The sequence below is a fragment of the Branchiostoma lanceolatum genome, chromosome 1 (assembly GCF_035083965.1).
Source record: "Branchiostoma lanceolatum isolate klBraLanc5 chromosome 1, klBraLanc5.hap2, whole genome shotgun sequence".
Lineage (NCBI taxonomy): Eukaryota > Metazoa > Chordata > Leptocardii > Amphioxiformes > Branchiostomatidae > Branchiostoma > Branchiostoma lanceolatum.
The window spans coordinates 13,322,503-13,347,247 of NC_089722.1; the positions used below are offsets into that span (position 1 = coordinate 13,322,503).

At 42.9% G+C, this 24,745-nt stretch overlaps 1 protein-coding gene across 6 annotated transcripts; it reads left to right on the top strand.

Annotated features, from left to right (window-relative positions):
- On the top strand, window positions 1-24,675 carry LOC136435749 (extracellular calcium-sensing receptor-like). Of its 6 annotated transcripts, none has more exons than XM_066429447.1 (7): window positions 1-134; window positions 12,656-12,823; window positions 17,935-19,604; window positions 19,876-19,968; window positions 20,409-20,673; window positions 21,342-21,465; window positions 21,868-24,675. In XM_066429447.1, exons 3-7 carry the CDS (start codon window positions 18,268-18,270, stop codon window positions 23,709-23,711), a joined length of 3,663 nt encoding a protein of 1,220 aa, XP_066285544.1. In that variant the 5' UTR covers window positions 1-134; window positions 12,656-12,823; window positions 17,935-18,267; the 3' UTR covers window positions 23,712-24,675. The 6 variants fall into 6 exon arrangements, with proteins under 6 accessions (XP_066285544.1, XP_066285588.1, XP_066285551.1 ...); XM_066429454.1 differs by lacking the exon at window positions 1-134 and adding an exon at window positions 1,464-1,580; XM_066429463.1 differs by lacking the exon at window positions 1-134 and adding an exon at window positions 1,622-1,849.
- The last annotated feature ends 70 nt before the right edge of the window (window positions 24,676-24,745 follow it).

A 24,745-nucleotide genomic window follows, 5' to 3' on the forward strand; every position in this document is an offset into this window, starting at 1 on the left:
CTACATGTATATAAATTAGAGACAAGAAAGCCACAAGAGAGAGCTCACAAGAGTCAGAGCATTGAGTTGCTCGGAGCTCAGTAGCGCTGACGGTGTCCATAGCTGTTGTGAGAGGAACTTGTTGTACCGATCAAGTAAGTGCACATGTATATCTATGTTATTTCTAGCATTCCTAATGCGTTTCGTGATAAACTGACTATAGCTAAACCCATACAACCCTACGTTTTCACCATTTGATATCATACTATGATTTACCAATAAGCGAGAAATAAGCTGAACCTATATGCTAGACTACAATACTCGTACCGACAGGTGTATATGTCTTTGTTTGTACCTGTTCTTTGATACGATAGTGTGCAAAAATGTATGATGAATAATTTTAAGGTCTTTATTCATGATTTTGACGTTGAATTGAAGATTTGAAGACCTCTCTGTTGAAACACAGCTCAATGCCCTGCTTTTTTTTATAATGTTCGCTCGTAAAAATTTGTTTGATTCTGTTTCTTTGTTAGAACATTTATTCAGTCCTGAAATGCTCACGGCAAATCGGCCTGCTGGCCACTTTTCTTTGAGGTCATAGGTATGGGTCGGATAAAATATAAGAAAGATAAACTGTAGTCATATCCTTATACTGTAGTGTAGTCCAAGTGAATCCATAAGTATACAAAATGTACTAGCATATGATCATGTACATTACAATGATGTGTGCCTTGGGATTGCATGATTATATAGAATTTGGGAAAAACCTTCGGCGACTGATCAGCATATTTGTGTAGTAACTCAATATTGTGATAAGATATAACATTATCTTATCGGGATCAGAATCCAGCACCGAGCTTCTTTTGTCCAAATAGTGAAGTAAGTTAACGTCAGAGGTTCTCTTGCTTACTAATTACCTCGAAAACATCATATAATATATCATGGCAGTCCGGCTCAAATGAAAGAAAACAGCACGCTAGCAGTTTGGTTAGAAATATAATCCAGGGACCGAGGTCACTTCCCGGATATCTTTATTTGCCCATTTCTCCCGTTCCTTCTTACCTTGGATAGTTAAAAACTGTAGACATAGGCACAAAAATGTGGTACCTAAAGCCCCCCTCTCACTGGACCCGCGGTACGCTGGCGGCGTCGATGCGGCCGATCGAATTGACAAAGCACCCAACGAATTTTATCGACAAAAACGGATGTTTTAAAGCTTTGTGTGTTTTGTTGTCTTTTTGGTCATATTGTACATTTTGAATGATATTACAATTGCAAAGTCTAGGTTAACACCAAGGAACCTCCTTGGTAACACAAATCCAGTTTGGGACGCGCGCAGCGACGCCGCCAGCGTGCCGCAGGTCTAATGAGAGTTGTAGACGGTACCAACACCCCTGTAACTTGAAGTGGTCCGGTCCACTTTGACAGTTTGTTTGCCCATTGCCGTACCGACCGCGGGTCACTTGCTCTAGATACACCTAACAGGTGAGTACAGGTGTCACGGCTCCGAGCACGCAGGTGTCACGGCTAGCTACGGAGAAGCACACGAAGCCCTTCAGTGCACCTGCATTGTGCCCCCGACCTTGGGTTATTCAGCACAGGTTAGTCAGCTCAAATAGTGTTCAGGTAGATATGCTAATGAGGTATGTTGGTGGGAAGGTCCCGTATCAAGTCCACCCCACAAGGTTGTACCGAAGTTTCCAGACGTAAACATCGCGTTGTTGACTGTGTAAACACCGTTGTTTGTTGCCGTTCGTCCGTTGGTACATCAGCCCACTGATCTGTTGCCACTCAAGGTGTGAACCTTACTAGAAAGTCCCGCGTTTCTCAAGGACCCAAGCACCTTAAGAAATTCTGCTGACACATGTAGGTAAGACTGCGTCTCACGTTTCTTACGTAATTCGACAATTTAAGTATTCATTTCACGTCTACAGGCTAATAAGGCCATTAAAGATGGCCTTGTTAACGTCTAACGTCATAAATCATCATACATGTATAATGCACACAGCAGAAGCAAGGTCCGACATTCTAACTGAACACTTGTTTTTTTCTAATTCTGTTTGGATCAATCAGTGCAAGTTAAACATAACGCCGCGGGCGTTAGGCCAAAATCTTGACTTAGAACAGCTTGACTTGTAAATGTTACCCCGGTGTTTTGACCCACCGTGACTTCTGTTGAAGTAGCGGTCAAGTTGGGTCGGTTTCTATAGTCAATCTTTAAACAATGTTTAACCAAGGGCGCAAAGATACACCCCTAGCCTTCCCGACTAACAGAGCTGTTTCTGCATGGCGGGTGTTGCTTGTACTGGAACAGGTGAACACGCTTGAACCACTTGTCTCTGCACAGCAGCCTCTGTCGTCATTGTTTGGAGGATATTAATTACTCTTACCGAGAGGTGAACAAATTCGATAATGGCAGATTTCGACATGGCCAGTTCCGGTTCGTTTAGGAAAGGAGGGGGGAGGCGTGAATACCGCAACTAACCTTAGGTCCAACATGGCGGCAGGTGTAACTTACAACAGTAAACCTTCCTCAGTTACTTTCTTTCCTGAAATGAAAGGAATATAGTACACGGTCCGAACTTCTAGGTAGTACTTTGTTCTGTTCTAGCTATACTTGATTTGCAAAGAAATACATTTGTAGTTACGTTTTCCCTTTCCCTTTTCGTGTCTTAGTTCAAAGGTCAGGATAGAAACTTTAAAGGTCAAGTAAAATCGTCGCCAGGTGAGGTAGTTAAAGCAGGTAGCAGGCAAGACAGAAACACCTGTTCTTATATACTTGTACTTCAGACAGGTCTCATGTTCTACAAGAGTACAGACATTAGCCTACAGAAACTCCATACAAACGTTTGGTATAACGGTCCTGGTTATCTCAACATCGATCCTACGTCACGGTGTCGGTGTTCTAAACGTTTGAGACAAAAAGACCCGTATAAAACCTTTTGTTAGATTATCCGCGTAGCTAGCGTTGATATATAGGCGGCACCACTATAAAACTATAAATTTAAAGTTTAGTTCTTTGATGTGACACGTGTTCATAGAACTCACGTTGTACGAGCCGGGGCTAACTGTAATTGGTAACCCCATACAGAGTGAGTCACCAGACCGCACCCTGCCATTATCTAAGTTTAAACGTGAAGGAACGCAGGACGGCGAAAAACGATCACACATAGTTTTACAAAACAAACCAATTGCGTAAAATTGGTATAGAAATACTAGTAGTCAATAGGTAAAATGCCAAATAAAGCAACTGGATAAAATTTTGAAACATTCAGACGTTTCAGACAGCATCCGATATCTTTTGTTAGTATAACTGATAGTGGTTTCAAAATTGTATCTTCTTACCTGGATGTCTAACCTTCATCGACGTAAAACAGGGTCTGGACGTAATAGGTAAAACCAAAACGAACTTCTTCTGTCTTAGTTATACATAGAAACAAACGTATTGGTGAAAACGGACCCATTTGGCAAAACACTGACTTCTACACGCAGACTCTGTGATATGTCTGATATCGTTGTTAATCAGATTCCGAGAAGGTTGGCATCGCTCCGTTCGGCTAGAGACTGTTCTTCCCTTGAAGTTCACATCTTGTATTCACTTCCACGTACAGCGGAAGTTGGAAACGCGTCCCCACGCAGGAAGTGGAGTTCTAGTACTCGGAAACATCGTTTACATGTTCTGTACATAAATGATTGCTGTGTGCGGGGTAGATATAAAAGCTTTCAGGGGCGTTTCGCTCTTTACACAGTTAGTTTTCTTTTCCCATTCTTTTTACAATAGAACCAGGTATGTTGTATTTATAAGTTTGTTGGTTTAAGCCAGACAATAGAACATAATTCCTTTGGTTAATCGCATTGAACCCTGCGCCCAGAAAGTTAACCAAGAGTCCCAAAGGGTCTAGACTTAAGCAGGGATCTCCCTAAAGAATGGTACAGTGGCGCTCCTCCATCCTGTTCTAATCCCAGCTCCATCCTGTTGATTGTCAAAGTTAGGATATTTCTTTGACTATTTCCCCAGCCAAGCCTGTAATTTTGCTAAAAACTCAAAATTTCATTAACAATTAGACAAGATGCAAAGCTGAACTTGCAGGAAATCACTTCAGTTTGTATCTGGAAAAGGCAAAATGCAATAGCTGCTCCTCGCATTCCCCTCCAGACCTCCCCCCTCGCGACACACACCGTGTGCTTGGCACCCTCCCCCCATCCTGCTCTGTATTTCTGGGGAGATCCCTGCTTAAGTACTTGTTATTGAATATTTTCAAAGTTTTGATGCTGTGCCTATAGATTAGAGCAATGTGAAGAGGAGCACGGGCATACATGTACGTATCACCATGCATTGTGGACGGTCAGCTAGACTCCAAGCAGATGTGTTTGGGAACGGCGAGATTTCGGAACGCGGCTTTTCGCTCGTTTTGTATTGACTATTGTAACGTTACATGTAACATTACGTCTTTTCAAATGGTGCTATTTATACTAACCACTAGCCTGACGAATCGCGCTCCTAGTGGCCAACCGATCCTGTGGGCTGGGGGTCAGTAACCTCCGGCCGAGAGCTTGTGTGAATACAGGCTATACTAACCACACGCCTTGCCATAATCTCAAAGCAGATGTAAGGAGCCAGCTCATTCCCGGTGTTTTTGCAACATCTAGTAAGTAACTCTTCTCTTGTATCGTCTAAAACTGTCAGAAAAACAATACCAGAAAAGACTACAAAATATTGCAAAAACAGGCATACTAACATCGAGAATGAGCCGGATCCTTACATCTGCTTGGAGCCCAGCCCTCTCCGATGATGGTGAATTTGAAAAAAAAGTAAAAGTACCACAGCTTAAGTTACTTGGAAATTGGTCAAAGTTCGCTGCTACGTCATTGCACTTGGAACAGAAGAACTCATACAGGAAGAAGTACAGGCGTGAGGTCACGATAAACGCAAAACCCGCAAATTGTCGGTGACGTGTACAAGCTATTCTGGGAAGCACCGAGGATTGACAGGGACCTTTGACAGAGAAGGAACGTTAACTACAGTCTTTTCCCCTGTTTTACTGGGAAACCAATCAGCGGGTTACGCACTTGGCTGTCTCTATACAAGTAAAACAGCTTGTTAATAACTTGAACAAAAGAAGGAGATGGTGGACCTACTTATTATATAATCGTCTACACATGTATGTAACGTTTAACAAATGTACTAGATAAGTCTCATAGTCAATTTCCTTCCATATTCTGGAACTCTAGACGGAGCGAGCAGGAACAATCATGGCTTCAGCTCTGTATCTCCAGTAGTAGTAGTGGCGTTCTTTGGGGCCGTCCTTTGCTTGTCGTTAGCTCTATGTCAGTTTGGGCTAAACAGGAGACTGTAAACAAAAGACGCCATCCAAGAGTCACAAAGGTTAACCTCCAGCTTGTTTTTGTGCCTCTCTTTTGCCGCGTTGTGTACGTCTTTCAAGTAGTCCGTTTATTTTCCCCTGGACTATACTATACTGTGACCTAGCGCGCAGTGCTGGCTGAACAAGTCCTAGATGTGCCACACAGCGTGACGACAAAGGAAGGACACGCCCACCCCTCTGCCCACAGTGCCGGATGTAACCTCCTCAGCAGGATCTGTCACAGGGGCTTTAATATTGCTGTTTTGTGCTTGAATATGCACGCACCATTGTCTGATTGATGTCATGTTGTGACGGATGCCATTCTAAAAATCTAGAATTTCCCGGCCTCGAATTATCCTAGGACAGAAGCAGTCACATAACAGTTCGGAATCAGTAAAATGTTGATGAAAATACCTGCCAAGGAGCCTGGAATGGAGGCTAACAAATACTCGACTGCGGTGCGGAACAGGACCTATACAGCGTGGTTGCCCCGTGCTACTGTACGACTTGTTTCTGCGTACAGTACTACTACGGGTTGTGCGTTCCGAAGAGCCGCTGGTGGCTATTGTTCAAGCTCAGACATTGGCACGGACTGACACACCGACCTGCGGGATTGTTGTGTTCTGAACCGCACTGCCGTCTTTAGAGGAACCACCCTGTGCCTGCCGTCTGTACGGTGGCTTGCCTACATGATTGGAAGACGGGGTACGGTTGAACGCACGTTTTCCTTGCGGCAGGTTTACCGGTGACCCGAACAAGTGACATAACAGGTGCGTAGCCTTATAACCAGCAAGAACCTTAAATTTCGAACTGCGAAAATACATTGACAGACTGCTAACGTTTATTATAGATCCTACTGTACAATGTTACAATCCAACCAATCGTGTATAGATATAGACTCTGTACTTCAATTATATATGTACATTCGATTTTGTCCTGCCCATAAACTTCGATTACAATTTGCTGCAGTGTTGCAATGAAACGTTAGTCTATATCACCTTCATCCTGTCAATTATGTTTCTGTATTAAACTCATGATCAGTAATGACATGAATATTGTATTTACATGTTTGAGGTAAAAATGGTTGGCGGTAAATCAGCGGCATTCGGCTTATGCGACGATGAAAGCGGTCAACATTTTTATCCGTGCCGCAGCCTTCTTGTGTTTCGGCCGGCCCGACTGTACACATAAACGTTACCAGGAACAGAGTGGGATACATCGACCACCAAAGTGGGGAAAAGTCAAGTAGCCCAATTCAAAATTTTACAAAAGCTACAGCCGTTACGGTGAACCCTGTATACTCTTCTGAAAAGAGTTACGTACGAACGGTTTGTGCCCTTTGGGGGTAAACTCTTATCAGTTTCCAGAACAGGAATCAAGGAAGCTATATTAGTAGTATATAGACTATATAACCTCCTTGGTCGTATGTTTATTACCTTCGCCGAGAAGGTTATGCAGAGGGTAGCGTTTGTTCGTGTGTTTGTGTGTAACGTACAGCATAACTCGAGAAGGCTTGGATGGATTGTCTTGTTTGTTTTGTTTTTATCTGGCCGTGCAGCCGGTGCAGGACTTTCACCAGAGAGTATATGACAGAACTGGCCGCCAACTGGCAAAAATCCTCGGCAACTTTGTTTAGCCATAAGGCGGCAGTGAATTTTGAACCACACATCCATGGTTGTCCCTAGAATGGCCCCCATTGGCTGTGGTGAATCCTGTTATGTAAGGACGAACGTGACTAGTACTGATGACTACCCTTAATTTTGTCACTCAGAACCGGCCCCAATGCGTGACCCGTCAGCGTAATATGTCTCACAGCACATGGGTAGCATGTTGAATGAAATGAGTTCCAGGAGTCCATTCCTCGGTACTTTTTTTGTCATCTTTGGTTTGTGATAACATACCTTTAGTACAGCCCAAACTGCCAAAGATCAGGGTCCGATAAAATGAACCACCTGTCTATGTAGACAGGTGGTCACTATAGACAAGATTCTTAACGATTGTGTCAATGGGAAACATTATGTAAGGACCACTTAAAAGTGGTCATATTGGCCAGGTGGTCCTTGAGTAGAGGCCATCTCTTGTACAGGCTTGGCTGTGTTTTAAAAAATAACTTATTTCATTGGACTGTGGAAATACCAATACCAACATGGCTCTAGTGTATTGTATAATTGGAATCAGATACCAGAGCCATAGCTGTACCTGAAAACTAATTTACTAGTTCATTGACAACGTGACCCATACAGGTGTGGCCATATGGCCTGGTCAATCGATATTGACCGTGGTAAAAACCAAATTCACAGTCCTACAGCTTCAGCTATGGCTAAACAGTCCTATTCAAGAATGAGTCTCTGCCACATAAATCACATCTATTAGCTGACTCAGTTCTGTTGCAAAGTTCTTTTCTGTAGATCTGATTTTCTTTTGTGCTGCGCATCAGGCTTAGCTTCTCCTGAATTTAGCTGCATGGACAGTGTGCATCTCCATCTGGATTTGTACTTCCAGTGCTCTACATAGCCTTGGTCCATACATGTTCATGTACATCCCTAGTGCCTGCAACTGAAGCCTGGGTTCTCGGCTACAAATCCAATGTTGTAGCTACCACATTCTGTTGGTGGTAACATTTAATAGATGATAACTGTTCTTGACATTCATGAAGAGAATTTTCCCCACGAGTCCTTTTCAACCTCAGTATCAAATTGATAGGAAAGTATGAATAATTTATCAAGAACGGATGCACACGAATGGATTCATGTATCGCCTGGCCTATTGTTATTCCTGCGGTGTAGAAAAGAGAAGGTATATCTTATGAATGATCTAATATAACTGCTGTGTGAGGAAGAGAAGATACAAGGCTTAAGAGATAGAGTGATGGTTTTTATATGCTTGGAAGTGCCAGAATTTTCCTTAGTTAGAGTGAAGTACTGGGCAGCTGTCATTGTTCCCATGCTGGAATGGAGGCAACACAGATAACATTTTCTCTGTAAGTGTTGCTAAGTTTGGTAATAAGAGCATGATTTTGCTGCCCAACCCATGGGTAATTTTCTTGTAAGATAAATCATTATACTGGCAGTGCCTCTTTCTTCATGCCAGTTCATTAGACTCTATCGGAAGCATGGAGTAAATTTATGACTTGACTGATTTCATTTTGAATTCCGGTAATTATTCTTTTGATACCAAGTTACCTTATATGTGTTCAATGCACCAATATCAAATTATCATACATGTATTTGGTGAGTAGAAACCATAAATCTCCTATTGTACCTTAAGCCCCCCTCTCACTGGACCCGCGGCACGCTGGCATCGTCGCTGCATCCTAAACTGGATTTGTGTTGCCCTTGACTTGGGAATATCATACAAAACGTACAAGTATGACCAAAAAGACAACAAAACACACAAAGCTTTAAAAGATTTGTTTTTTGTCGATCAAATTCGTTGAGTGCTTTGTGAATTTGATCGGCCACAGTTTTGTTTATCAAGACTGACCTAAACTTGAAAACTTAAACAAGATGGTACTGAGATGGTTCAGCAGCATAATGCTTATGATAAGCCCGTCACATGTTCACAAGCTTTGTCAGTATTTTCACCAGATGGTCGCCCAATTTTAAAATCAACAGAGGCTCATGCTTATTTTAACCTGAAAATCTACCCATAGCTATCATAATTCACAGCGGTAGATCCCTCAAAATCTGTTTATGATCGAGACCACCTGGCGTACTACTGCCAAAAGAGTCGTTTAGAGCTTGCAGACTTGTCGTCTGATCGATTTTCGTGCTGTGTGACAGGGGCTTTAGGGAGAACCCTGTAAAATCCTGGCCCCCTGCAGTTACACAGTGTTTAAGTAGCCCAGTACATGCAAAAGTGTTCCAGGGCATGGATAAGCCGCTCGAGATCATTTATCAGCAATATCACAGGGAGATCAGCGCCTGAGTATATCCATTATTGATATTGATCAGTCCAACTGGAGTGGGTCGTATGTCTTCCAATTGGATCAATAGCTATTGCAGCCCACATACTTAGTCAATGGGAGCCTGCATGCCTCCTCCCCGTAAGGTATAGGCAATTTTGTTTTTAATCTACTGTTATAGCGATTCGTAAAAGTAGCATTTTTCTTGCTGTAATTCCTAACAAGGTGGCCATGTTTCGCATAACTCAATCTTCTGAATTTAGCGTAATGTGCAGGCACTCTAAGTGTGTCCAAGCGAATTTAACATACAGCGTTGTTGGATCCCCCCATGTAGGCCCTCTAATGACTCTGCAATTACAGTTGGAAAAGATACCATGGGGAAGAGTCTAATTCTAATCAATTCCACCTCTAACTTTGTCACGAGCAAAGATAATTTGTGCCCGGTGGCTGTGTAGGTGGTTGATTGAGTTCTGATGGAGAAACTTTTAAGTCCTTTCAGCAGTCAATATTGGGTCACACTTACACGGATACATGTGTATGGGTTTGTGATGGGGATATATTGTCTGTACAACCCAATTTCTTCTAATAGACTCTGACATGGCTAAATCTAAACATGCATTTGGACACCTTATCTTAATCAACAATTGGAAACACTAATGTCCTGAAATGGTCACGTGACCCAGACTGACCAATCATAGATCAGCAAACTGATGGACTTTCTAAACTCTTTACAAATAGTTAGCCTTAGGTTCTTATCTGGTTGACTAGGTCAGCTAGGGAAAGCTAATTATATAATGGACGCTTCTTAGAAATGATAACAGACTTAAAGGAATCTTATCATCTCCTTACAGACTTACTGTGACACTGGTTCCTTAGTTGCAGGCTGAGGTTGACCTCATTCCATACAAAACATTAAGGGACCAAAAAAAAAAAAACGGTTTCAAATCATCTCAAAATGGATTTTTATAGGGACACCTGTAACTGAATTGCTCACTTAAGTTGGCCATGTTCTATTTGTAATTATTATAAAAATTATTTGACAAATAACTTCTATAATTATCACAATTGTCAAAAAAAGGATGAAGTTCATAAAGACTGTGGGAGCCAAAGTTGACCTCGTTCCATACAAACTACATCACGACTATTACGTTTGTCTACAAAAGAGGATTTAGGAGATCAAGCTTCATTTTTGTGAATGAGCCCCTCAATCCCTTTAGATTGTCCTGCATGGCAATGATAACATTAGTTTGGGTTACCTGAATAAGTCAGCATACACGGCTGCATTCGTTCAGACCATTGTATAGTGCCTAGTTGCACACAGGGCAGCAAGTTACTTTGCTGTTTCAGTAGCAGGATATATTTCTACAGGGAGGGGTAATGCTAGCCCTAAGCGCTTGACTTGAGGCACCTCCTATAACACGGTACCGGGTCCCCCATTTTACGTCCCTTCTGAAAGACGGGTGCAGCCCCGAATGAGATGTCCTGACCCAGGATTGAACCAGGGTCTCCCAGTTACAAACTAATTGGAACCAGGAGCTCAACTGTGAGGCTGCTACCAAAGGGACATCCCCATATGCCTGCATAACTTGAGACAGTAAAACATTTCACACATTACCAGGCTTGTACATTTGTACTGATGGGATAAACATTATAACATTGTACGAGGGGTGATCAATAAGTCCTCGGCCTCACCCAGAAATTAGGTCCACAACTCGAATTTTGGGGCATGATTATGTAGCTTGACATATTCTAGTAATATCCACCAAATTTCAAATTATTGTGGTCAATACTTTTTAGTCAACGTCCATTTGAAAACTATTAGGTAAGTGACGAGAGAAAACAAGGGTACACTGGTCAGAGCTGTGTGGGTCGAGTTCTTCGAAGACATTGTCAAAATGTTTGATAAAGATTGCCCTCTTATTTCAACTAAAAAGAAGTGGGTGTCTGACTTTCAGCAGAGCAAGTCGGCCCGCACACCTAAAGTCACAGCTCAATTGTCCATGTTTTTATCCTTCTACCTCACCTAATGTTACTGAGCGTCTGTTGCGTCACGTTTGGTGCTTTGTCACGTTTGGTGCCTAGGCACGGTTTGTGACAGTGCCCGCGTATCACAATCCGTGCCTGGGACAAAAGCACGGTTTGTGACACTCGGACACCGTCACGAATGGTGCCCAACCGAGCACAGTTCGTGACACACAGGGGGTCTTATCCCATACTGTGCTTTTGGGCGGAGCTTAGTGTTTTGAGGGGGAGGAGTCTGCCTAACGCGTTTTTTTCCCTGCAGCCCGCCATCTTTGTTTTTTTCGGGGCGCTGGGATGAGAAAGAATCAGCGTAATTCTCGCTCATTGAAATACATTTCGCGCTTGTCTTGGATGATTTGGACTTAGAGTTGATGTGGCACAAACAGACGGGACGTCTCATCACGAATTTCTACAACAGAAATCCGTCCCGAACCCTGCCATTCACGACTGTGTCCTGAGGCACGGTTCGTGACAGTGCCGGAGTGTCACAAACCGTGCTTTTGCCCCAGGCACGGTTTGTGACACTAGGGCACTGTCACAAACTGTGCCCAGGCACGGATTGTGACAGTGCCTGAGTGTCACAAACTGTGCCTGGGGCAAAAGCACGGTTTGTGACACTCCGGCACTGTCACGAACCGTGCCTGGACAGTGCCCGGGGCTACAACTTCCCGTAGCATTGATTTAGATCGGGCGAGCTGACTGCCTCGGGACGTCAAAGTAATCGGCAAGTGGCCCGATCCTAGTCTAGATCTGGTTTCCCTGGATAGAATATGTTTAGTCTTACAAATTTTTTTTTTTTTCTAGCATCTGTTATAGACACTGTCTTTTTGTGCCACTTCAATTCTAGGTCTAAGTTATTCAATTATTTTACAGAACGAGAATTACGCTGTTCCTCCTTATCCCAGCACCCCGAAAAACAAAGATGACGGGGGGTGGGGGGACTGCGGTAAACAAAAACACGCTGCCTTATATGGAAACGCAGGCATCACTGCCCCGTCAGTCACAGTGATTGACAGCACTTCCGGGCACAGTCTGTGACGGCCGGGCTGTGTCACGTTCTGTGCCTGGGAAAGCATAGAACGTGACAGGCATGGTGTGTGACGGTACAGCGTCGTCTGTAAAGTAATGATCAGAATGATTTAAAGTTTGGTGGATATTGCTAAAAGATGTCATACTATACATAATTATGCCCCAAAACTTAGGTTGTGCACCTTATTTCTGGGTGAGGCCGAGGACTTATTGATCACCCCTCGTATTTATAAGCTGGTCAGCATTGAACTGAACACCCCTGTATCTCATAGTGGACTAGGCCATGCAGCTATCCCGAGCCAGTGTATGTAAGTTACTGACTGTATGAAGCTGATTTTCTCTCTCGCACTAACCACAGGGGGAGCAGAAACCATTGCAGTGAGAACATCAGGATCTGTTACCGTGGCAACAGATGGGATCTGTAACCATGACTACAGACAGGAGCTGTTACCATGACTACATGACTACAGAGAGTGGTGACAGCACATAAAACTACGGATTTCACAGTGTTCCACGTACAGATCCGGTAGGTCCAGCTAATTTTAACTCAGCCTTGAATAGCTATATCTGCTCAATACTTACATGAAAGGGGAAAAAAAGGGACATCGAAAGTGTTTTTTCTGTGAAAAAATATATATAAAAATTATAAGATTGAATGCACAGTCTCTAAAATGACATCATTTTTGAAGACCTCGAGTGAACCAGGGAAAATCCCTTCCTGATATTTTTTTATTGATGTAACATTACTGTGCTCTATATTGGGCACACAGCATACATGATTGTCACCACCACTGGCAGGTGCAGTTCATACTTTTATCCACCAAACAACTCAGAAAAACAATATTAAAGTTAAAGACAGATTCAATATTGTATTTATCGTATGATGTAGTCAAAACAAACATTTCCAAAACAGACCCAGTCTGCCCTCGGGTCTGCAGTATTTAAAGTGTGAAACATTCCCCTTGTGTTATGGAGGGGAATTTCCCCAGCTGTCCCTGTCATTTCAGGGGATTCTTGGCCCCACAGGGCTGTTAAAGAAGGGGTCAGGTAACCTCTATAGCAGGATCCTAAGCTGACGCTTTGACATTACCTTTTTCTGTTAACGTGCTGTTTTTGTGATTGACCTAGTTCAACATTTTGGGCTCACAAAAATGGGAGTCATCAGCCCCTTTGCTGGTCGCAGAGCCTGATATTGAGGATACCTGGAAAAGATATCAGGGTTATCATCATGATCTATTCCTGTCACTTTCCGATACATCTTCATTTTCCTCAGTCAGCTTGACGTCGCTTGGTTTGTGGACTAGTCTCTCATTCTATCACTACTCAGAAAAGGCTTTTAGTGCAACATTAACTGAGATAGAAAGCGTAGAGATTTGGGAATGAGGGAAATAAAAGAAAAGAAAAATATCATAATGCCACCATATAATTACCTCAACTTAGAAAATAGTAATAATAAAATAAATCTATCATGGCTCTATATCCAATGCTTATAACATATATTTCTGCATACTGTAGTCTATTCTAACTAATGAACAAGTAAAACATGTCTTGAATACCTTTAACATGACTGTAATGGGAAGCTGGCAAAAGTCAATAGACTTAAAAGATCAGTTACGCTTTATGAGTCATAATCCCTGGCGTAAAACTGCTGTACGCACCCTCTAAACTAACTCTTGCTCTGTGGAACTTTATGGGTCAACTGGGTTTCCCAATATTCTTCCAAGTAACAGAAACTGGTGATGATTTCATGACAGCCTCAGGGAAGATTAAGACAGAATGGAATCTTGAGAATTGATGCTTCGGGGGAATTGTGCGTGGTAGGAATGTGGACTCCCTTATACCACAGCTGATCAGGCAGGCAGACTGGTTAGATAGGGTTAGTTAGTACATTAAGTACTGGGCTGTGCAGTGGAGAGTCCTGACACTACTTAGGTGAGATATGGACACATGTGTCCATGTAGTAGTCACATTTAGAAGGCGTCAGTCATGCGATAAGCACAGCTATCCACGAACATCAGCAGATTAGGCAGGCACACTGGTTGCATAGGGTTAGTTAGAACATACACTGGGCTGTACAGTGGAGAGTAATGGCACTACAACATCAGGTAAGATATGAAAACATGTGCATACAAAATGTACACTCACACATTTAAGGTGTAAGGTTATGATTCACTCATGTGCGAACTGTGGTCATGATCCACGCACGCTATACAAGCCAGAACATACCAGGCTTGTTGGGATATGACACGTACAGCCAGGTAAGCCACTAAATCACACTCGCACACACCTTTATGTACAATCATGCACTAAGGGGGGAACATGGGACAGTCCTGATACTTAACTAGATTCAAGGCAAGACATAATGTCACACATGCATCATACATGTACACTTCCTGGAGCTGGAGTGTCATGACACAAAGGGCAAATATCCCTTCTAATGTTAAAAGATTATTGTAAGACTTAAAATTTTTTTTTTAATTCCACTTCTATGGCTGTTTTAAGTCCAAGGATAAAACATGGGCAATACACAGCTATAGACAGGAAGAAACATTTTACCTGCCCACACCCACATACTTCCGAGGGGTCAGAGGCACATTATTGTTCAGCTGTCATGACACAAAACTCACTCACTCACTAACCGGTTTAACATCTTCTGTTCCTGAGAAAAGTAGGTCAGATTTCTTTGCTTATATATAGAAGATTATGACTGATTCTCATTGAGCAATGAATGTAAACAACACTATATCTCTCCCACTCCTATGCCCCAGGCCTATAGTTTGAGACTTAGGGTTCAAGTATACATCTTGTATATAAGCTACTGTATGTTTCTGTCTTCAATGAGTAGAATTTGGTTTCTGTTCCTGCAGTACACTTTCCAGTTCCCCAAATAATGATCACTTACCAGAGTAATTAGAGTGTGAGGGGTGCAATTATTAGCTGCTAACATACATGTAACGTTTGTAACAATACAGCACACAGGGTAAATACACAGTGGCTGTGGACACAGACATCTTTCACTGACAACTGCACATTACAAGCATCGCATACGTTTTTAAAAAATTATCAGGAAGTTAATAACATTGCTGTAATCAACTGGAAGCAATTTTAAATTATGTAAACAAACGTCTACTCCCAGGAGCTTCTCTTGTTACTGTCTGAAGGTTTTGAGGTCATAAGGTCAATTCTATTATCTGCCATTCAACCCCATAAAAGCAGGTGTTTCAGACAGGTTTAACTGCCAGTTGTTAACTTAATACAGTCAAATGTACGTCTAAACGAGACCAGAACAGATTATGTATTAATCTCTGACTGATTGTGGTGTACATGAATCTGACTGCTTTAACAAAATCATTTCACTTTCCAATCTGGTACCTTTAATAAAAAGTGACTGTCACATTTTCAGAGACATTGAAGGACGTTCAGTACCACAAAACATTTTGGCATTTCCAGTCTGCCATATAGTCACTGTTTTATGCTCTCTGGACTCGTGCTGTCATTTTCGATGACAAATCTATAATGTTGTTACTGAAACTACAAACATAACCTTAATGTACAGCTGTCAGTACACAACAAATTCCCATGCTTCCTTCACACTGCAACTCTTAAACATCAATCACTTCCAGGGCTCTATTGCCAGGATTTTATTTTAGTGTGATGGTAAATTCACATGACAGCTTTCCTTTCTTTTCCACTTTCCTTTCAAATCCCTAAGAAATTCAACATTTAGTCTGAGTTTGGAACTGGTAATAATTAAATGAAGACAAACATTTGAAGACAGTGTGAAAACGTTATATGTAGAGAGAGGAATTGCCAATGAGACATGTCCGTCATGGGAACTCGACATATCTTTCTTTGTCAAAAAAATTAGTGATGTATACGCACATGTATGGCTGGCCATTTGCCATTCGGAGCTCCCTTTGTGAGAAAACGTCTCAACCTCTAGTGTAAGAAATGAGCCAGAACTGATACGGCTCATTTCTGGGAAATGGGAACAAGATTAAGTTGACTTGGGAAGGAGATACTTCAGAAGGCCACTTTGGTTTGTGCTAATGGTCTTTTGAAGGACTCCAGAATCCTATTGAGTTGAAAAGTCTTAAGTCCATTTCTGGAATATGTGTGCTCTACATTAGGAAGGCTATTCAGCAATATATCCCAAAATCAATTCATTTCATAACATTCAGAGGTGAACAACAGCCCCAAGAGGTATCATAATTATAATAGTTCTCAGGCATCAACTAAATCATAATACTGTATACTATAATAGGTAAGATGGTGCTATACATATTATCAAGTATTTTGCTGCTGAGAATGATTGATGGTCCTTATAGACTTGTATTTCACTATAACTTGAATGTATACATCATGGAAATCCTAGATTGCCCTTTTGGTTTTGTATGTATACAGTTACTGTAGTAAAACACAAAAAGTTTAACCAAAAATGCCAATCGATCGTCCTCTGCATCCAAATGGTTCTCTCTACAATATCACAATGCAGAGACAAGGAAATAACTGTGAATACAATGCCTTTGACCATGACTTTGCTGGGGGCCTTATGGGAATACTTATCCCCCCGCCGCCTGTTAAAAACACCTGTTGCCAACAGGAATGAGATTGGAAAGTGGCTCTGTGTCCATCTGTATCCATTATCTAGACGGGTATCCTGTGATATACGGGTCCAGTGAGACCGCAGGAACATGAGCATGGACCGGTGTGGGTAAATGAAATTACTGCAATAACGTCAAGTACAGATCAAAGTTTGGCTTTGCCTTGAAGGCATGGTTTGAAAGAATGGCCCACTCCGAGGGCCAGTTGTGCACCCACAAGTGCCCTATTAAGCCGGAAACCAAATTTAACTGTGCACTGAAGATTTAGCATGACAGATGGCTTACAATTCTCTTGGGCAGAACAGTTGGGCTGGTTTTGAATTTACAACTTATCACAGTATAACACAGGAAAGTACCAATTGTTCAGTTTAGTATGCAGTAGCCAGAAAGGTCCTTCATATTGCAGTTTAAATTAACTGTATTTCATGCAGCAGGGCCGCAACATTTCTATATTACATTGTACATGTTGCTTGCTTCATTTCCTACAGTGTCAAAAGTTCACATCACTAACCATTCAATCATTGGCAGATCAATTTTCCCATTTGTAGGGCAAGCAAAATTCAATCATCTTTCTGAACAGTAATCTGTAGTCAGTCTAATTGGTGTGAAGGACAGAGTCCACTAGAATGAGAAATTATCAACTATTATGAAAGGCAGTAAAGGCTTTCAGATTCACCAAGAATTTGAAGGACGGTTGTGTCCCGAGTCATGTAGTGTGCATTAAGTCCACAAGGTTTTCATTTTGCGGTAGGGAGAAAATGAAGTGTTCGTGGTGTTTTTTAACTTTGCGGTGAAAAAAAAAAAAACATTAAACCATGGCAAAAATTTCAACATTTACAGTAACACATTTCCTGTGGTTCCCAGACTCTGAAGCAATTGCATTTTGTATTACTCATTTTTCTGATTAGAAATCTCAACAGAAGGTGTGAAAGACACTTTCCACTACAGCTGGGATGAATGGAAGGCTGTACAGGCCATAACATTTACCGACGAGTATGATTGTGTCCTGTAACATTTTTCCTTTCATTTCCAGGGTCTGAAGGCTCTCTACAGTACTTCACAGCTACACTACGGGTTTGATTAAAGGAAGCCTCCTATGGATCACAATGATACCAACTTCCGACAAGCAACAGTTCTACAGCAGAGCATAACGAGAATCACACAAGCTTGTAGGTCAAGGTCACAGATGAGATAAAGTTGAGCTTGTGAAATATGTAAACGTCAGTTCATGCCTGCCCCACAGTTTCTCTCTACAAGTTCCAACCTGCCTTGACATGAGAACTATCAGGGTGTGTCAGATGGGAAGTGGCGAGATCACGTGAAATCAAGAGTTTTGTGAGATCTAAAGGAAGTGAAATCAACCAAAATGCTACAGCTACAGATTTGTGAGAGGACATTTGTAAGTGCTACATTTTATCTGCTTTGCTACATGTGCCTGGTGTGGCGCAATGCTGTGGCCATGGAAGGGTACTTGTCTTCCCCTGGTGACATCATGTTGGGCGGGTTGTTCTCGATGCACACCGTACTACAGGATCCTCAGAACAACCAGCTGGCCACGGAAGCTCAGTGCGACAACTTCCGGTACCGTGGTTTCCGTGAACTCAGTGCCATGCGGTTTGCTATTGAAGAGATAAACAACAGTACAACGTTGCTACCCAATGTCACACTCGGCTACAACATCTTCGACGACTGTAATCACGTGAAAAAAGCCCTGGCGGCGTCGCTACGGTTTGCAGCCAGGAATAATATCGCCACAATAGGATTCGACGATGACTGTCAGTGCAACTTTGCGAACCCGGCAACACTAGGCGTCGTCGGGCCAACCAGCTCAGACATTACGATATCCGTTGCCAATCTCCTTGGGCTTTTCGACATACCCATGATCAGCTACGCTGCGACTAGCACAAGACTCAGCAACAAATCCCAGTTCCCAAATTTTCTTCGGACAGTTCCCAGTGATTTTGAACAACCCAAAGTCATGGCAGAAGTCGTTGCATACTTCAACTGGACGTGGGTGGGAACCATTGCTGGAGACAACTCGTACGGGAGACCTGGCATCGAACAGTTCCTAACCGAAGCTGAAAACAGAAGCATCTGTGTTGCTTTTACGAAGTACATCACAGCGGAGGAAGGCATCGATGACGCCCTTCGGTTGATAGAGAACAACCCGGATGTGAAGGTCATTGTTGCTTTTATTGGGGGGTCAAACCTGGCACCTCTCATGAGCCGTGTGAAGCGGCAAGACATCACGTGGATCGCGTCAGAAGCTTGGTCCACTTCCTCCTCGATTCTCAAGTTCACCAACGTGACCCGTGGCACCCTGGGTATCCAACTACGCAGGGGGAGAATCGAGGGTTTCTGGGAATACCTCAGCCGCTTGAGCCCCCTAAAAGAGCCTCACAACAAACTTCTACAGTACATGTGGGAGGAGGAGTTCAACTGTAAGTACGAAGAAGATAACACGACGTGTGCTACCCCTCCCCCTGAGGACGTGTCTCCTACACCAGGGATCCACGTAGCCACGCAGAACTGCAGCTCCACTCTCTGCACCAGGCAGGAGAGTCTGGAAGGTTCAAATCTGCTCGACTTCAACGATCTGGAGCTCACCACCGCCTTCCACTCGTACGTGGCTGTCTACGCCTACGCACACGCACTACACAACATCTTCAACTGCCGTCCTGAAACCAGCCCACTGCCCAACAGGTCTGTATCTGTACAATCATGTATTTGTGAGCTTCTACTTATACAGCACATAATGTTCTCTTCTTTTTTCTATTCTGGGCTGGCAAAAGGTCACTGTTGCAACGTCCACAAGCTGTAATTATTCATTCATGACCCCGTAACCTCTTCGCATGTGAAACGGCCCTTAACAGGGCCTTCGATTAAAGCTATATAAAAAAAAAGGTACAAACAAACAAGCTAGTTTGTTGCTCTGTACGTCATGCACAGTATGACATATTTTTGTTTTACTTAGTCGATTGGGCGTCAGAAGGATGACGGCTGAGACACAACGATTTACCGGTTTCAACCTTTTATTCAAAAGTCTTCATCAGTATGACAAAGAGTGGTACCGCACTTCTTTTTATAGCCTCTAGTTGAAGTCGGGTCAGGGTACTCTACACCTTGCTTTAGTTAGGTCAGGGCGCTCTAAGAAATAGCCAATCAGCTTACAGGATTTCGCTTTGCACTGGCTAAAACTGATGAATCAGAGCCAGGCCCTAGAAAACATTCTGACTCAGCGAGAATGCTGTTTGTTCAGGTCAGGTCGCTCGAGCGTTGTTTCACTGTTACATGTACATTTGTAAGCTTCTGGACAGTAAAAAAATGTCCTACACCATTCAAGTTGCCCATTGATGCAAGCATGTCTTGAGACCTGAAAAAATGTCTACTTTTGGTTTGCTTCATTTTTAAGTTTCCTTTTGTAAGGATGGTCAAGGACATCATAGTGTCATTGGGATCTTTTGTTCATTCTGATTCTAAATTACAAAAAAAAATCTTCCACTATAGGTCCTGCCCCAACGTTTCCGCCATCACCCCTCGCGAGCTACTACAGTTTGTACGGAACGTCAACTTCACAGACTCGGTGGGCGAAACCGTGACCTTTGACAAAAACGGAGAGCCTGCGCCGCAGTACAGCATCCTGAACTGGCAGGAGCGAAACGGGAGACTGGAGATCGTTCAAGTGGCGAACGTCGTGGGGAGGCAGGGTCTGGAGCTGAACCACAGCATACGCATACAGTGGAACAATGGGGACAACGACACGCACACACAGGTACGTAATACTATATATATATATATAATAGAGAATGCAAGAATGATGTATTTACCTTTAATGTCCAGCTAGGGTCTTCTCTCTCATATTAAGTCATAACTATCCTGGGAACCAGACTAGGATCGAGTCGCTAGCCAGTTCCTTTGGCGGCCGGAGACAGTTAGTGCACCCGGACTAAATTAATGGTATGGGGAGTTGTAGTCCGGGAGAGTGGACCAGCCATTTCATTTTAGAAGAGCCATTTACCTGTGGGCAAGGGTTGGTCAACTCTTGGACTAGAACTTTATTTTGGCCGGCTTAGTGCTTTGGGCAGCCGAAGAAACTGGCTAAATGACACGGTAACCTCAGTCTGGTTCCCAGGGTAAGTCATAACCTTCTCCCTGCTCCATAATCCCCGTAAATTTGGTGCCAAACAGCTACATGTACCTTAGCAGGCTGAAGGTGGATAATGATTTTCACCTCAGACTTGTAGTTTGTCCAGTTCAGCATTACTTTGTTTAAAAATTGGTGTGGCCTACTTCATGTACAAAGCCACAGTCTATTCTAGAGAAATCACCTTGATCCTCAGCTACCAACCACTTGTAACATACAAGTCAAGCAACCAGATTTTGGTCCAGAATACAACACAGTTGCCGTTTTCTGATGGCTGTTGTTTGTAATGTTTATAGGTTCCAGTCTCTACCTGTAGTCAGACTTGTGAGCCTGGTTTCTACAAGGGGAGGATCCAGGGGAAACCAACCTGTTGCTGGGATTGTCTGCCGTGTGGGGAGGGCAACATTTCAACAACTATAGGTAACTATTTTTTTTTTGCATACTTTATATATTAGGTAATAATAAAATTTTGTGGGGTAACATTTTAACTGCCCCTGGATGTGTCAGCTGTGTGGTAAGGGCAAGAAGAAGAGTGATGGATGTCACTCGAAACGTCCGGAAATAAATCTCCGAATTTTTATCCAGTTGTAGAGTTTGAATTTCTCCTTATATATTGTTTACCTGGATGTCTAACCTTCACAAACGTAACTAAAGTTAGCCTTCCTTGTGAAAGCAAATTGAAGAGCATGTTTCTGATAATTTAGTCTGACAGTTGCTGACATACGAGTACATGTATACAGGACTACTGTGTACATGTAACTGTTACGCAGTAAACATTGTTCAGAACAACACACTGAGCACACCCTTCTATTCCTCCTACAGATGCAGACAAGTGCATACCATGTGGTGAGCGGGAATATAACAGCCAGGATCGCACCGAGTGTCTCCCCCGCGAGGTGGACTTTCTAGACTGGACGGACCCCATGGCCATTGTCTTCCTCTCCCTGGTCGGTCTCGGCACCATTCTGACAATTTTGATCACGATACTGTTTTTCGTGAAGCGGAATACGCCAGTTGTCAAAGCGTCAAGTCGCGAACTACTGTTCCTTCTGCTGTTTGGTCTCCTACTGTGTTTTGTCAGCTTTATACCCTTTATTGGATATCCTACTGCGGCTACCTGCATTTTGAGACCCTATCCTTTGGGCCTGGGTTTCGCCATCAGCATTTCCGTTATCCTCGTGAAGACAAACCGCGTACGTGTAATCTTCGAAGCCCGCCTGCCGAGTAGCCTGCACCGTAAGTGGCTGGGGATTCGTATTCAGCTGCTGTCAGTATTCCTGGCCGTTTTAGGAATGCTTGTCGTCCTGATCGTGTGGAGCCTCGCTGCTCCGCCGTACCCCGAGGAGAACCTCATGATCCAGCGAGACAAAATCTTCCTGGAGTGCAAAGCTGGATCGTGGATCGGCTGGGGCGTCATGATTGGCTACATTGTGGTACTGGCCATGTGCTGCTTCTACTTCGCCTTCAAGGCACGAAAATTGCCAGAGAACTTTAACGAAGCCAAGTTCATCGTCCTCAGCATGCTGATTTTCTTCATTGTGTGGATTTCGATCATCCCTGCCTACATTGGGACGACGGGAGAGTTTGTCGTGATGACCCAGGGAATCGCGATCTATGCCTCCACCTTTGGGCTGCTTGCTTGTTTCTTCTTCCCAAAGTGCTGGGTGATCCTGGTGACGCCCGAACGGAACACGATGGCGTACATACGGGAGTCCACCACCGAGCACTCCTTTGTCACGGCCGCACGCGTCACCATCAGGAGACAAACGGACGAGACACAAACGTCTGCTGGATCCAAAGGATCCTCTGGCAGCCTGTTTAAAAAGGGTAAGAAGGAGGGAAGCGGATCTGGCAAAAAGAGTGAAGGTATCAAAATGGAACCACTGGGCAACAAAAACACATCCAATAACAACAGACTGAGTCCTCTACACATTAGCAACAGTCCGAAGCCTTTCTCCCGGGAAAGAAGCTGCTCTTCTCCCACGATCATTATCACACAACACCAGGATAATACACACGGTGTGTCAGCAGAACAGCAGACAGTGGGTCGGCACCACCCTTCAGTCCATGTCAAGAATGAACAAACAGACAGAAGTAACAATGTGCCAAATCAGGATACCTTGTTTCGTCCTCAAAACCCGGTGAGTAAAGATGAGGCAGCGTCATCCCAGTTGTCAAATAATTCTACACCAGAAGTGAGACCTTGTTTCAACTTCGATGTTGACATGGAAAGACAGTCCTCTCTTTCTGGCTCAGAAATGCAGCAAGAGGAGGACAAAACTGTATCAAAAAAATGTCCGACACTGAGTGAAAGTTCTGAAGACTCCCTAGATTCGAACACAGGCTTGCCGTTACTGACTGGCTACTCAAATGAACTACCCCCTTCAAGGGAGTACAACTTGTCTGATCATTCTTCCCCAAGTGTGTCCGACACATGTGTACAGCCCATCGAAGTTGTGTGTGACACATCAGATTTTGTGCAACCTTCTCAGAGTGTGTTGGACACACCTGTACAACCTCCTCCAGGTGTATCTGACCCATCTGTACAGCCTCCCCAAAGTGCGTTGGATACACCTGAACAGCCTCTCTATGACATGTCTGTGCAATCAGCTACACCAAAGGTGGACAGGACTACAATAGATGACCCGGAGATCACATTTGTATAGAAGAAGAAGTCACAAAACTTGAGTCTTTGATGTGCAAAAATTGCCAGCCTATGTTGAAAAGGAGCTTACTAAGGCTGGTCACAGATAACATGATTTCACAACCTTGTGAAACAGTATAGCAGATTGTACGGGGAGGACACAAGGAGGGAAGCAAGCAGTGTGTGGCTGGAAAGTGAAAAATTTGATTAAGACGAAAAGTGAAAAATTCTGGATAATGTTGAATTAATGATAATCATGCCTGCTTCTAGGAAGGAATTTTATCTTTAAGCTTTAAGTTAGCTAGCTATAGTTACAAGACTGAATAGTAGGGATCTACATGTAAAAACAGTCAATGTTGACACATTACATTGCAGGGTATTGAAGTTGTCATTACGTTGAAACTCTACCAAATATGCAAAAGTGAGCTAGGTTGAATTTGCGGTCGGAACAGGTTGTCCTATAAAAATGTAGGTAGCACTGATTCAGTCATTCCTCTGATACACTTTTGTCACAGGCACCGTAACAAACTCGTGGGTGAACAGCAAAAAGTAACAATTTTAGATTCAATCTTTTTGCGTACAGACAGAATCTTCTCCAATTTGACATTTTAGTGTCTCATCATCTACAAGAAGCTTTGACATAAAGTCTTTGCACTTTCTCTTGTCTATACACAAACTGAACAAGCTTTCATGGAATTATTGAGAAAGATTATTTTTATTTTTATAGGAAACATGAATATGTTTTTGTACATCTTTGTTGTCTTCTCAATTTGTAAGTTTTGTCAACTCTAAGGATTACATAATGGATGTAAATATCTAGCATGTGAATTTAAAAAAAATTATGATTATGAAATCATGGTTTTCCACTATTGTCATCTATTGTACAATCTGGCTATGCAATGAAATTTGTTACGGGTTGAAATGCATGTGAGTTCTATGTAAAATTGTATCTGAAATAAACTTGTTCATTGCAAGAAGAAAAAGCATTTGATTTTTAAATTGAAAGTCTTTATTTTCTCTCTGTGTATTTGTGACATAAGAATGACTCCTACAGAA

Bases quoted from the DNA above. Each gene is read 5' to 3' on its own strand.
- LOC136435749 (XM_066429447.1), top strand. From the start codon at position 18,268: ATGCTACAGCTACAGATTTGTGAGAGGACATTTGTAAGTGCTACATTT. The intron at 19,605-19,875 runs GTCTGTATCTGT...TGTTTTACTTAG, and splicing joins ACCAGCCCACTGCCCAACAG to TCGATTGGGCGTCAGAAGGA. The intron at 21,466-21,867 runs GTAACTATTTTT...TTCCTCCTACAG, and splicing joins CAACATTTCAACAACTATAG to ATGCAGACAAGTGCATACCA.